Source organism: Apaloderma vittatum, unplaced genomic scaffold, assembly GCF_000703405.1.
Source record: "Apaloderma vittatum isolate BGI_N311 unplaced genomic scaffold, ASM70340v1 scaffold2799, whole genome shotgun sequence".
NCBI lineage: Eukaryota > Metazoa > Chordata > Aves > Trogoniformes > Trogonidae > Apaloderma > Apaloderma vittatum.
The window spans coordinates 15,522-30,589 of NW_009735641.1; the positions used below are offsets into that span (position 1 = coordinate 15,522).

At 36.6% G+C, this 15,068-nt stretch overlaps 1 protein-coding gene across 1 annotated transcript in view; it reads left to right on the plus strand.

Moving 5' to 3' along the window:
- Positions 1-779: 779 nt before the first annotated feature.
- Positions 780-15,068, plus strand: part of LOC104279373 (dynamin-3) — a gene marked incomplete at its 5' end in the record, with an annotated part of 154,307 nt that continues 140,018 nt past the window's right edge. The window contains 5 exons of the mRNA XM_009876641.1: positions 780-855; positions 10,165-10,314; positions 12,081-12,284; positions 12,883-12,981; positions 13,749-13,909. Coding sequence (XP_009874943.1) covers positions 780-855; positions 10,165-10,314; positions 12,081-12,284; positions 12,883-12,981; positions 13,749-13,909 — 690 coding nt within the window. The remainder of the gene's footprint in view (positions 856-10,164; positions 10,315-12,080; positions 12,285-12,882; positions 12,982-13,748; positions 13,910-15,068) is intronic.

The following is a 15,068-nucleotide window of genomic DNA, read 5'->3' on the forward strand; positions in this document are numbered from 1 at the left end:
AGAAAAAAAGTCTGTTATTTTCTTTGGATTTCTGGTCATTAGTCTTGCAACTAACAATTAGTTAAAATATTTTTCTAGGATTTCTGTTGCACAGGGAGTCTTTGGAGGCATGGAAAGGATCATGTGAATTCATAATAATATGACAGAGTTGCTGCCTTTGCATCGTTGCTTGTGTCAGGTTCAAGGACACTCCCTCTTGCTGTCCCAGAGTATTTCTAGGGTTCATCTTTCACTCAAAAGCTTCTGGATAGATGTGTTGCTGGAAAAGTTATTTGGGGATTTGAGCTGGCAGAAGTGTGTGAAAGAGTAGGTGCAGAGTGCTAGAAATTCGGTTTGGCCATAGCTCTGATGTGCTGTGTGCGAGGGCATGTGTTCATAGGCCCATATCCTCTTCAAATCAAGTGTAGGGTGAGGACACTTTTATTTCAAGTGCCCAATTAATGTGAGTGTGGCTTCAGGAACTCTTACTATTCAAGGTGAGTTTTGAAATGTATATAATGGTCATGAAAAAAAAGAATTGGTAATGCCTCAAGACAGTAATTTAGTTTTAATGCTTGTTTATCTGATGATCTACTGCTATCTTGAACCAAAATTAACATCTGCTTTATATTAGTGTTTGATGTAAATCCGTCCCCACCAACTTTCATTTTCATTGCAACTGAAGGTACAGAGGAGGTTCCAAATTAGTCTGACATCTTACTTATTTAACTGGACAGTGCTTTCTGGGCAGTAACTATTTTTATTTTGTTTATGTTTATTTTGTTTTTATTTATGTTTCTAGGGATTTTCTTCCACGAGGCTCTGGAATTGTAACAAGACGACCGTTGGTCCTGCAACTCATTACTGCCAAAACAGGTAACTTCTTTCGCTTTTTGGTTCTTTGTCTGGACAAAGTGCTGATGTACTTAAGCAGAATCAAAAAAGTTCTAGGAAAACCCAAGCGGTGTGAAGAAGGGTGCAACTAGACTATAACAAAGGCCCTCTGCTTCGAAGTTTTACTCAGGACCATCTAATCTCCTTGTCCTATCTGGAAAAACAGTAAAATCTAAATCTTAGAACACACATTTAAATTTAATTCAAGATCAAAATTGAAGACGTGAAGAAATATTGTTACATATAAAGTGTTTTAGAAATTAGCTTTGATTTATTAATTCCTTGATGAGCTGTACAGTTGCATTACTTAACACACCAAAATTGCTGTATTTCTGTCATTAATTCTTGCTCCAGTGCACACAGATTTGATTCCACACAGCTTGTTTTCATGACTTGTCTTTTTTGGTTGGGCTCACTGCACCAAGTAGAGCAGAAGGTAGACTCGGGGAGAACAAGGCTTCTGTGTATTTGTCTGGTCAAAAATAAAAACACAGTATGTCTATACCACTGAGCTGTGCGACGTAATGAGATCTTCCATCAGAATTCATCACTTTGTACCCTTCCAAGGGGCACTTAATCTGCTGTAATCCACCCAGTTCCATACCACGTATAAAAGCAGCTACAGTTTTTAGTATTCAGTTTTTTTGTTGTTGCTTCTAAACCAATGTAAGCAACAAAATCACTGGCTTACTGTTGTCTTCTACTTAAAATAGTAAAAAGAAATGAAATAAAATCCAAAGCAGTATTTAAAAATAAAAAGTGCTCTTTAAATTATGGAACATGGTGAAACTGGGGGAGAAGCAAAATTGAAGCTGCCTGTAGAACTCTAGCTTGTCCCGACGTGTGAGTAGTAATTAATGTGAGTTGTAATTAAATGTAGGCATTTTCATTCTAAAAGGTCTTTTTGTTGTTCAGCAGCAAAAGTCTAGCTTCATTCTGCCTAGGATCTATTTTTTTGGTTTGTTGCTTGATTGTGGGTTACCGGTTTTAGAACACATTGATACTTACAATGCCTACGTGAATTTTTCTGTAGTGGTGGAAGAGAAAGGAAAAAATATGGAATCTGATATTTCTCTATGCTCAACTTACGCACGTGAAAATCCTCAAGTTTCTAATGTGCTTGTAGTGTTTTATATATACTAAAAGATGTTCATTTTAGTTGCAGATATGAGCACTTGCAGTTTCTGCATATCTGGCTTTTGATCTCTGACAGACTATGTGGAAATGCATGAATAAGGCCTAGCTGTGCAGAATCTTTATCTAGTTTTCCCAGCACCATGTAAAAGCAGAAGAAGAGAATCAAGCTCCGTGCTGACATTTTTAACACAAATGACTAAACTGTGGGGATGTACAAATTAGTAAGTAAGCTCTTAACACTCCAACCTCAAGTGGTTAAATACTTAGATATCCATTCTAAACTTACCCCAACTGGTCTGTATTGGCCTATTTTGTAAAAACATAATTGTCCCTCAGTTACGGGGGCAGTGAATGGGCTTTTCTCTTTCTGGTATTTTCTCCATTAATAGATTCTTATAGTATTAGTGACTTTAGATAGGCATCTAGGTACCTTCTCTGCTGAAAAGTAGCTCTTCATTATAACTTAACACACACGCACACATTAAAAAAAAACCCTCAAAAATTCGTGTGAACTGAGCTTCAGCCTAATTTCATGTTTCCTGGATATCAAGACATATTTCTCCCTTTGGGAAATGCTGTGTATTTCTTGTTAGAGATTAGATGCCAAGACCTTTAAAATGCAAGCTTTAATTACTTTGTTACTTTGTTTAAACTTTGTTCCCCTGTTGTTTTCGTGGTGAAATTCCACATAACTTTATCTTTTACGCCACCTTTATATTTCTGAACTAATTTTAAAAAAGGAAAATAAAGAAAACTGCTTAGAGAAGCACAGTGTTCTTTTACAGGAAGCAGATGCTGGACTGATTTTTATCAAGTCCATAATTATCTAAAATGTTATAGAAAGTAATTAGAGGACTGTATCAGGTTCTTGTTGCTGTAGCAAACAACATCTCTAATCCTAGGATCTTTCTTGACTTTTTAAAAAATAAGTATTCTTAATCCTATAACATTACTTGGGAGGGAGGAGGCACTTTCTATATAGGCAGGCAGAGATAACTGCAAGATATTTTAGCAACAGTTTGGACATGGCTGTGAAACTTTTTGGAATGTGGGTTTGATTGACAAAGGAGGTTAAAGCTTCATTTAACTTTGAGTCATTGCACTAAGGATAATGATTGACAGCTGAAGCTTTTTTGCATGCCCAAGTAAGAGGAAACTTTGACCACTCATTATTAGGGTTGGAGATGTCATGGAAGGTTGCAGCAGGGTTCAGTTGCGGGGAGTTATCCGGGGCCCTCCAACATCTGAGAGATCTGACATGTCTAGGTAAAGAGCTATTACCCCTGCAAATATGCAAGCAGTAACATGAAACAGTTCAATAGTATGAAATGTATCTCATGAGATGTGGAATATTTTTAAAATTTTGTTTACTTCCTTTTTTTTTTAAAAAAAAATTATGTGTAATTATTCCAAGCTCTTTTGTAGCAATATCTTGACCTCCTTTAATCATTAACATATTTTGGTGGAAGCAGTTACAATTCCTAAAGGGCTTTGTGCCATTTGAACTTCCACATCCATGCAAATACTGTACTTTGCTCAAATCTTGGAGGCAAAGTTTTTAATTAAATATCACAACAAGTCAGTCCTTTTAGTAGTTGTGACTATTTTCCTTCAAGTTTGAAAATGTAAGAAATACTTAGTAACATAGAATAAGTCATAATATGGATGTTAAAAATAATTTACCATCCTCTGAAGGACTCTGACTTGTTCTTGACTATCCTACTTTGAGTCTCTTGGGACTGCCCAGCTGCATTTCAGATGAAATTGTAAACGTGGCCTCTATCAAATAAATTACTGCACTAGCTAGACGAGAGAAGAAAAAAAAAAATCTACATATTGTAAATTTTTTTGAGGCTCCAAGGTGGCTTTTGTCTTGCAGTCAGAGGCTGATACTCATTACTTGTCCCAAAGTAATTCTTTGCCAGTCCTGTAGGTAGGGTCACAATTTTTTGTTCTTATTCTTCATCTCATGTTTTTGGTTCTGTTGTTGCTCTGCTATGGAAGAAAAATGGCATCTATGACGTCTTGCTGAAAGAGAGAATTGAACCAAATAAGCATGCAGTCTTTGTTCTCCAATAAACAGACCTAAATTCTGGTAAAGCAGCTTTGTTTCCCATCTGACATCAAGCATGATAAGCAATCCAAATGCAGCTTGACATTCTTTGTGGTCACCGCATTTGATCCTGGGCAGTTCTGTAGCATTGGGACTATCTAGTGTCAGGTCTGACAAGACTCTTGTGCCTTTGCTGTTGCTAGTCTCTGAAGGAGCTCAGAGTAGAGAATGGTTCTGGAGAAAATAGTCCCCTCTGAGAAGATGCAATTTGGTGAGTTTCTAGAAGACCCAGGTGTGGACAGGTTGCTGTTAGGAGGCTGGCTGGTGGTGAACTTCAGGTTTTACAAGGCAGACAACACAGCTGTGGTAAATAAGATTAGCCATTCAGGGTATAAGCAGGAGCAATTCACCTGCTCTTTGTCTGGGTGAGAAGTTGGATGTGAGGACAATTTTGATTTGTGAGAGTCTGCTGTCTAAATTCAGGCAAACAATACGCTGGTTTTTTTCAGTATTTGACTGCTGCTGCATAAGATACGGGGCACTCGTTCTTTCTCACCAGACAGCATTTGTTATAGATGCTAAACTGTTGTGAAATTTCAGCAGTGTAGAGTGCTGGTCTCCCACTTTCTTACTCATGATTCCTTTTCAGGAGGAGGAATGCGTTACATATTCCTGTAGTTGTGCTTTTGGAAGGACTTTTCCTTGTGTGTCTTTAAGATAGAAGTGTTGGCACACAGCTGACTGCAGACAAGAATTTTAAGGCTGCATTAGTGTTCAGTAGTCTTAGAGCAACATAACTGAATTCCATGTAAGGTACATTAGTTTCTTTTCAACTCTTGGTCTTCTGTCTGCAAGTTTTGCCTGTTTTTTCTTTTTTTTTATTTTTTTTTGTGTGTTTTTTTTTTTTTTCATTTGAGTTGATATGCCTTAACTTGTGTGTTAAAACTTATTTCTTAAACATACTAAGTTTTTGTTTCATAACTTTCAGTATGCTTCCTAGCTTGGTGATTCTTTGATCTAATAGATCAGTAAGTTTAAATTCTTTTTGTAGGAGTTAATAGATACTTTTAAATGGTGCTGCTGAGTAAGCTTTGAGAAGGCAATGACTTGAAATGCTTGAGAAGGGCTTGAGATGTGGATCAGTCGATCAATTTATTTATATATGTCTTCTTTTATATCTGCCACACAGTCTGTGTAACCTTAGGCAGTCTGTTCTTCCTCTTTCTGTGCTTTCACCTCCCTGTGGAATGGAAATAATTGTCTAGATTTCTTGAGACTGGGTAGTATGTCTTAAAAACCAGAAGTGACAACAAGAAATGTACTTAGATGTTGTGTGAAGCCTTTGTTGTAGGTTTCTGTTAAAATACATTGCCTGATAAATAAATCCTTTTATTTGTTATTTACATGTTAAAATCTCTTGGCTATAGGAAGACTATTTTCCTCATTTTGATAACTGGTTTTGGAGGGATTTGATACTTTCTTTGCGATCTTGTTTCAGTCTCTTTGCTAAAGAAATGTCAGATTAACAGGTTTTGAAAATTGTTATTGAGGTGTACATTTTTAGATGAGTCATATGTACAATCCCCACATTTGTTACAGTTCTGTTAATTGGAAGATTAAGTGGAAAGTAAATCACCATAAGGTTCAAAAGACATTCTGCTTCTTTTTCCAGAGTCTTGCAGATGCTCTCTTCTATTAAAGTTGCTGAGCTTTAATGCAAATATCTTTTCCTGTGAGGCTGCTCCTCAAGCATACCCATCTTTTATTGCCATCTGGTGGCAAAACAATTCTCTAACAGAAAACTAAAAAATTGTAACAAATTTAGATTGGTTATTTCAGCTAACACCAATTATCTTAGAGACTTAATCCGCAGGAAGGCGTTTGGAGGTTGTCAAGGACAAAAGCTAGAAAGGTCCTGCAGTGCCAGTAACATGGGAGAGACTGGGCACTTTGCAGAAAGACAGTGGCTGCCATTCTCTGGATCCTGCTCTCTGGCAACTACTCATTCAGATGATGAACAGTTGTTGTAGAGACCAGTAAAGATGTGGGAACTACGGACTCCAAAACTAAAAAATGATGTCATCATGGAGAAAAGGTGGTAGTGACTGGTGACCCCTTCCTGAGACGATGAAAGCCTCCAAATGGGACTGATATGCTGGAAGAAGGGTGGTGCTGGCAGTCTAAAACCTGAATTTAGGCTGTTAGTGTAAGGTTGCAGAAATTGAAAATCTTCCTTTGCATCTACAAGTCTTGCTGCTGTCTCTTTGTTTCCTTGATCCCAGGTTAATGCTCAGTGATGTCCGGATAGATGGAATCCTCTTACTGAAAGACTGGAAAAGGGTTCTGTATTTGCCCATATTCAAAAACATAATAAAGAAAAGTGATGGAACAATCAGTCAAAGTTCACTTCTAGGATAATTAAATCTGTAACTAGTTAGTAACACCAACACATTCACCAAGGGAAAAGGCCCCATCATATCAGTCTAGTTTATTTTTTTTCTTACAAGGTAGCAGGCTTGTAAATAAAGGTGTGGTAGGTATCTTATCTTGGGTACAGTAAGGATTTCTTAAATTATCTTGCATGGTTTTTTATATAATAAGCAATCTCAGGAAACATGGTCTAGAAAGGACTCTTATAACATGGATCCACAGTGGTTTACAGAGTGAAAAGGACATCCTTCCAGGTCTTGTATTACTGATAGAATGACAGAACAGAGCATGTTTATTAAATTCGTATTTGGCAAATATCTATGATATGTAATGAGATTGATTCCTTGTGTCCCAAAATAGTTATGATGGCACAAATAGATGAAGCGTAACTTTTATGAAATTAATACATGTGAGTTTTCCTATTAATAAAAAGTTTACTTTTTTTTTCTCCTAAATTCACTACTATTTATTGCAATGTTAATCAAACCCGTTGTAAACTGAAGTGTATCATATTGCCTTCTCATGTTCTTATATTTCCCATGTGACCAAATCCTCAAAGATCCTAAGTATCTGTCTGCAGTCCTTTAAACACTATGCGAAAGGCAACAGCAGGAAATTAATAATTTTAAAGTTTGCTGATTCTTGTGGGACTCATGAGTTTAATATACTCATAATGCTGTATTTTCAAATGTGTTGTATTCTTGTTTTAAAATATTAATAATAATAATTTTTAATAACTTTTCACCCCAAAACTCCTATAATCATATGGCTACTGCTGTTTGGAGTTTGGGGTTTTTTTGTCGTGTTTTTTGTTTTTTGTTTTGTTTTTTTTTTTACCAAAAGGGGAGGCTGGGAAGACTCAGTATCTGTGAAACAGTAGCATCCCCAAAATGCCAGATAGATCAGTGCTAAGTCACACACAGTTTTAATGCCGTTGTGATAAGTGACTTACATTAGAACTCAGCTTAATTATGCTTAAATGCTGGATTGCAAAATTAGGAGTAAATCCATTATTTGTCTTGCTATTTGTATATTATGGTATGAACTATGCAGTTCCCTCCAGCCAAAATAACTTCTCTCCCTCCACCCTTCATTTAGCTGTGGCTTGTGGCTAGATGTACAGAAGTGAGGAAAATCCTGTTTTGTGAAGATTTTATCACTTATCTAGATAAAAATCTATCTGTACTATTTCAAATGATCTCCTTTGGACTAGAAAAATATTTCAGAAGACCAGGGAAGCAGAGTGTTACTGACTTTCTCGGCAGAGCATTTCTCCTGTAATTGTTTTCACTTTGGGCCAATGCGCTTAAGTGACAGAGGGATTTTATTTTACTGATAAAAATACCCAGAAGAACATCTACACTTAATTCTATCTGGTGATACTATCAGCTAATAAAAAAGCTCATATCAATGATATATAATTATCAAATAACCCAAAGCGTGGCTTGCATTATTAGTTTTGGAAAGATTATAGGTGATATTCTAGGAGAAAATATTGAATTGTTTCATTAGTTTTAGGTCTCTGTTTCCAGTTTTAACTGAGTCGGAATTTGGTGATTGCCAAGGACAGACTAGGGGCTGAAAGGAACGAAACAAAGCACTGCTTGTTCGTTTCAATTTTTATTCCGTAGGCTGTGCATGGCACCACAGGTTATGAACCCTTGTAAAGTCTGTTCGTTCAGAACCAGTGGGACCACAGATGTCATGGGGAGGAATGAGCCATGGATGAATATTAACACAGCTGAAAAGTAGCAAACGTTTTCTTTTGAATTACCTTGAAGCCATTTCATCTTGAGACTCTTTCTGTTATTGACTGTTACGTAGAACAAAGAGAAAAAAAAAAGCGTCCTTGACTATCAGCTGAATCAGTCAACTAGGCACGAAGTATTAATTATTGAATTTTGAAATATTTTTCTGAGAAAATCTGATGAACCACTGAAAAAAGAAAAAAAAAGTAGCTGAGAAGAATATATTTTATTTTATGCTAGGAGCAGTGCATGAAGAACTAGGACAATGTAAGGACCACTTGTCAGCTTTTTTTTCAATAGGTAGATATTTTCCAACTCTGAGATGACAAATTTTACACATACGAATTCGCAAATGTGCTAGAGCAATTGAGATTTTTTTTGTGCACCATGTTATTTTTCACTTTGAAATATTTGAATATTCCTTGGGTTTTGGTTGGTTTTATTTTTGATAAACAGTTGATAATGAAACGTACGAAACCCCCATTCATTGCCATTTTTGCTAGAACTGAGAAGGAGTATAAGGTATTCAGGAATTCATCAGTTGTAAAAAGTAAGATGGAAGTCTTTGTTAGCTGCTTTGTAATATTTAAAATAAGAGGTGTATTATTTTTTTCTTAACAAGGATGACTTTCCTTGCCCCCATTTATTTATTAAACAGCCCTGTCAACAGAAGAAATAAAGTGACTTTTGGGAAACAGGCTTCAGTGCTGCAGCCTGAGGCTCTCTGTCAATCTGTGTTTCTAGATCAGGTCTCCTGAGCTGCTGGGATTTGAGGACATGCCAGGTCTTTGCCCTGGTCATTGAGGGCTTTTTATCAAGAAATGTTTTCTGGAGAGGAAACATCTATATGGAACTTTGAGATTAGGCCTTCAGGGCAGAATGGAATTAACTGGAACATACACAAATTTGTTCAGGCTTTCTCCTGTCCTGCTGCTTAGACCCAGCGGGGACAGGATGTGAGCTTCTCGCTGTGATTTTCATTTACATCGGTACTTCTGATAACAACTTTGCTACGTGACAGAAGCTTTTGTGTTCTGTTTTGAAGGAAGAAACCCCAGTTTTAAAATCCTGAGATATGGTTTTGGTTATGCACCTCTAGGGCAGAAAATCAAGAAGGTTACGATAATTAGTATCGGTATTTGAATTCAAGACTTAAAACAGGGACCTAATGTAAAGTTTGAGTCTAACAAATTAGGCTGTATCTATCCCTGATTCCTGGCTGGCGCTCTATTAAGGTAAGAGAGAAAGTCGTATGATATTGAAGACTTAGAAATTAATTGCGTTCTCCCACTTCAGCAAAATCACAGCTCTATCTATAAAATTTTACAAACCTCTTAAGCATGGTTTGGATTTAGACTACAAGAAATCTTTAGGAAATGCGGAATTGTGTTAAAAACATTACAGTGTTTTTAAGTGGTCTTATTTTCATTATAATCTTAAAAATGTACAGAACTCTTGTTAAAATCATGTAATGCTGGCTGTTAGTTTTTGATAAGAAATGCTGATAATCTTTCACAATACAGAACTTGAATTACTTTTCTTGAATTACTTTTTTAAATTTACATTACAGGCAAATGTAATCAGAAGAAAACTCAGAATCTGTTTCACAATCTGTTTATTACTCTGTTAATGTAAATGGTATCTATTCGAGTCTTTCAGGTTACTTGAGAAGACGACATGCTAAGGATAACAGCACTAAATTATATCCAGTCAATTTGACTTTTTAAATAACCCTTTCTCGTTGTAGGCTGGTTTTCATCTGCGCAATCATATCTATAGCATATGCTCATATACAGTGCTTTCCTGACACCAGTGCTGACGTGCTTTTGTGCATACACGTCTGAAGAATACTAGGGACCTGAAAGTGAGTGTCCAAGTCTATAAGCCAGTGAAATACAGAATTGCTATTGGTACTTTTCACAGAGTATGCTGAATTTCTACACTGCAAAGGGAGGAAATTTACTGATTTTGATGAAGTTCGACAGGAAATTGAAGTAGAAACAGATAGAATAACAGGAGTGAACAAAGGCATTTCTTCAATTCCTATTAATTTGAGGATATATTCTCCGCATGGTAGGTAAAATCATTCTACTTTATATTTCTGTCATGTAATGTATTATGTAGCTCTATCTCCTTTTATATGTGTTTTCCTTGCTTGATCAGAAGTCTTCTGGGATGAAAAAGTTTCTGTGACTGAGTTGAGCCAAAAGTGGATATGTATCTGGAGGAATCCTCAACTTCTCCTGTCTTATGAACCACTTTAAGTAGAGAGCTGTTGCCGCTAGAGCTGGGCAGAACATAGACTCTCTGTCCCATTTAATACTCTCATGATTTAAAAATATTTTTACTCTGCACCAGAATGAAACTAATCTCTCCCTCGGTCCATGTACCATTAGATAGCAGCTCACTAATAAAGACAAATAGAAGGAGATGGGAGACTTGAGTGACAAAACTATTTTGCCACCCTCCGGATGAATTCCCTGATCAATGATCTACAAAGCCATTATGTCTCCCTGCCCCATTGCATGCTTATTCGTTTGCTGTCACTAAAAATATATTTAGATAATAAGTGTTTGAAGCTGCTTGCTGTTGTAGTCCCCCAGTATAGATCAAAGTTAGTTTCTCTGGTTGCCATCTGCCCAATTTAATGAAGACAATCTAGAGAAAATGTTTTGCATCAAATCTGTCTTGGATACAGGAGAAAAGTGGTATGTTTGGCTGAAGCACTTTATTTTTCTAACCACCTCATCTGATGCCTTCATTGCAAATCAAAGGACAGAAAGATTAAAATAAGAGGAGAGGTAATTAAAGAGATGCTGAACCTCCCTTTGATATACCCTGCAAGAGCATATTCGCCTGAGCCCTTCTCTGCTATGCAGATGTGGCAGAGCCATCCATAGCCATGGGAGAGGAGCTGAACTAAACGCCCTGTCTCAAAGCTGGTTTGTTGAACATGCTGACTCTAGGAGAAAGTGAAAAAATTTCCTACCTAATGCTATTACTTTGCTTTATTAGGATCGGTGTTTTCGTTCAGCAACTGTTTTCTGTAATTAGCCAAACCCCAAATATACTTCTGGTGTTTCCTTTTTAAGAATCTTGTCTTTCTTATTTGTTTAAAGGATACCTTGTCACCCCAGTACTGGCTGAACAAGCTAGGGTGGTTCTAGTTGGCATTGTGGCCTGTATGGGGGAAATCATGCCAGAGCAAAGAGATTTTTGTAACAGATAGACCTTTTTATGTTTCTTACTTTTCTTAAGAAGTTACAGAGAAAAAAAACCCAAACCAAACAAAACATCCCCAAATTCCAAATCAATGTATCTCAAAATCCCTTAACAACAATTTTGCTCTACAATTCAGGCTTTTTTGGGGGGAATTTCTCAATTGGAGAGACTGTTGAAAGCATGGTTAGAAAAGAACTGTATTAAAATATAACCAAAAAAAGCGCGACAACAAACTAAACAAGTAACCCACAACAAATAAACCTATTTGGAGTTCGTATGAAAGATACAGTGGGAATGGTCTGTTGGTGGAAAAAGCCATGTTCATTTGTCTAAGAACCTTCAAGGATATTCAGAATAAGTATCATTCTCTGCCACTTGCAGTGTTTAAAGTATTAAATAGTACTACTAAATCAGAGATGAAAAGCCGACAGGGAAACAAGTGTACTTTTCAGATTGTCAGGCATTTTGTTTAAACCACTGAGAATATTTATGTACCTATAAAGGTAATTATGTGAGGTTTTACATGACTAAAATTTATCTTCAGCCATAGATATTTAGGCCTCTTTAGAAAAGTCTGGCATGCTAACCAGTTTTATGATGCTATGTTTTCCATATAGTATTAAGCCTGACTCTTATTGATTTGCCGGGAATCACTAAAGTGCCAGTAGGGGATCAGCCTCCAGATATTGAGCAACAGATCAGAGACATGATAATGCAGTTCATATCTCGAGAAAACTGTCTGATACTGGCTGTGACTCCAGCTAACACTGATCTCGCCAACTCAGATGCACTGAAGTTAGCTAAGGAAGTGGACCCTCAAGGTAAGCGTGATGCAATGTAACCACTTTTTGTCCTCAAGTGTAATAACATAATTGGGAATAATAGATCAACTCTTGTGTGAAATATAATTTATAATACAATAATAATAATAATGTATAATATAATTTATAATATATTGCATATTGTATACAAATGCATTCTCATATAGGCTTCAACATCACAATAACTGTTTTTTACCTCAGGACATTCAGACAGTGATGCTGTAAATGTATTTTAAAAATGTAAGAACAAGCAGGTGGGGCAATGCCTATCTAGAATTTTTTTTTAGCACCTAGTAAAATGGACCATAGTGCTGGTGGGATTTCTGGGTACTTGCATCATGACTTTTATGCAGTCATATTATAGGGATGCTGAGCCTTGTTGAAGAGTTTTGAGGAACACATTTCAGCACTGGCAACGATGATCCTTTCTTTTCCAGAGGTACCGAAACTTGCAGTTGTAGCTGGTACTGTGTGATAAAAGGTTTGAGAGCATCACGCATCTGTTATTATATAACTGTAAGATGTAATAATTCTTCATGAACATAGATGATTCTTCACTATCTTTTTTTTTTTTCCCTCCTGCCTCTACCCTGGTCAGGCCTTAGGACCATCGGTGTGATCACAAAGTTGGATCTGATGGATGAAGGAACAGATGCAAGAGAAATTCTAGAAAACAAGCTACTTCCTCTTCGTAGAGGTGAGAATTTTTAGTTGCCTGTATTCTTTACAATCCAGAAGGTGATTTGGATAAGGCTGGTGGTGGGAGTCCTGGAAGGTGAATCAAAGGCTATACTGGACTTGAGTTCTTAGCTTTCTTTGTTATCTCTTCAGCAAATATAAAAGGTTGGCTATGCTAAAAATGTCCAGCATGTAAAATATATTTTTTCCTGGAGCTGGAAGATATACTGCATGTTCCAGAGAAAAGAAGAAATGTCAGCACAAGTTGTTAACCAATTTTCTCTTCCGTGCCAGGTTGCTGTTGCTTGTAACAGATTAATAATTTTTACTGTGCATGTGACAGAAGCAAGCACCAGAGCTTTGGTAATCTCTCTGTAAACCAAGTTTTGACCCCTTCCAGAAATTTTCCATGTGATTGTTCTAGTAGCTACAACCACAGTTGCTCATACTGTTAACAACATTAAAAAAAATTGATTCTAGTTCTAATTTATTGGTGAGACCACCATCTCCTCCTATGAAGCATATTGGTCCAGCAAACAAGAAGATTTTTTTCCAGTATTTTGCTGATATCATGTCTCTCACTTATGTAGATCTATGTGTGTGTGGTTTGATTTTCTACTTATTTACTTTAATTTTGAAGTGGAGTCTTTACAGGAGAGCAAAGTTTTGTGTATTTCTGTATTTAGATCAGTGATTTGGTTTGAACTGAAGCAGTCTAGTTCTATTTAATTCAGTGATTCAGGCAGTAGTTGCATTGACTTACCCATTGGTTTTCTGTTGTTGTAGGTTACATTGGTGTTGTAAACAGAAGCCAGAAAGACATTGATGGGAAGAAGGACATAAAAGCAGCAATTCTAGCAGAAAGAAAATTCTTTCTTTCCCACCCAGCGTATAGGCACATGGCAGATCGGATGGGAACACCATATCTCCAAAAAGTTCTAAATCAGGTAAAACCTGAAGCCTTTGTGGTGAAAGGCAGCTTTAATAATGAGTTAATTATTAAAATGAATGTTGGTTAGTGAACTTAACTTATTCTTTCCTGCTTTTAACCTTTTTAATTTTTACAATGTGCTAAATAAAGCTGTATATTGCATATGGTATAGGAAAACTTACTGTGAGATGTAGCTTCTGACTTCTACTGGCAGTACTGCACTCCCCTGTTCTCTCAATTACTGAATAGGAACATGAAAAATAAGATTTGTCTCCCTTCCTGGAACTACACCATCCTGTTCCTTAATTATTACATTTCTCCTAGTTGAACAAGATTTTTAAAATTCAAATGTAGACATTGGGAAAAAAATTACATATTTAGAAATCATATATTCTGAGAGTTCACTGTATGTTTGTACTTTAACCTCAAAATCTACAATTTATTGTAGTTTTTAATGGAAACAGTATACTGTATACTAATGATATAAATGATAAATACAATAGCTGGAACACTTTGTTCACGCTGGTGTTATTTTTGCCTAAACCTTTGGTTTATTTCTACGAGTTTATGCCAAACTGTCAGATCACAGTGTCCTTCAGCAGGAAGGAAATAGAGGTCTGTTTCCCAGGTACCTGGAGGAGAAGCCCATGGCCTAATGAAGACACTGCCCACAGCAAACTTGGAGAAATATCTAATCCTCTTCATCGTTTTGTGTCTTTGGGTTTTATTTTTTTCATAGATATCTCAGCTTGAATAGTATGTGACCCTTTAATAATGAAGAGGATAAGATCAAGTCATGCTTGCCTCTCTAAAATTACCGGTGATGCTATGATTTTTTGATTTCTTAAAACTTAGTTTATCAGTAGACCTGTGTTCTTGGCATTCCTACAGGTCAAACTTGATAGTGTTTTTTCTAGTTAACAGTCAAATTGTAGCCTTTAATCTGGAATAGATAAAGACCAGGTCATTCGAGCTTTGTCCACTTATGACAGCAGCTGGAAATAGCAGAAAAGTTATTGATTAAGGTAGGAAAGTAAGTGGCCGGCCCACTTCATTTCTTGCTACAGTGATTTTTGCAGCTGTAACTTGACAGAGAAGTTATGGCGTGCTCTGGACTCTCTCAAAAAGAATGCTAATGCCATTTATTGGTGCCTCAGAACCAAAGTCTTCAGCAG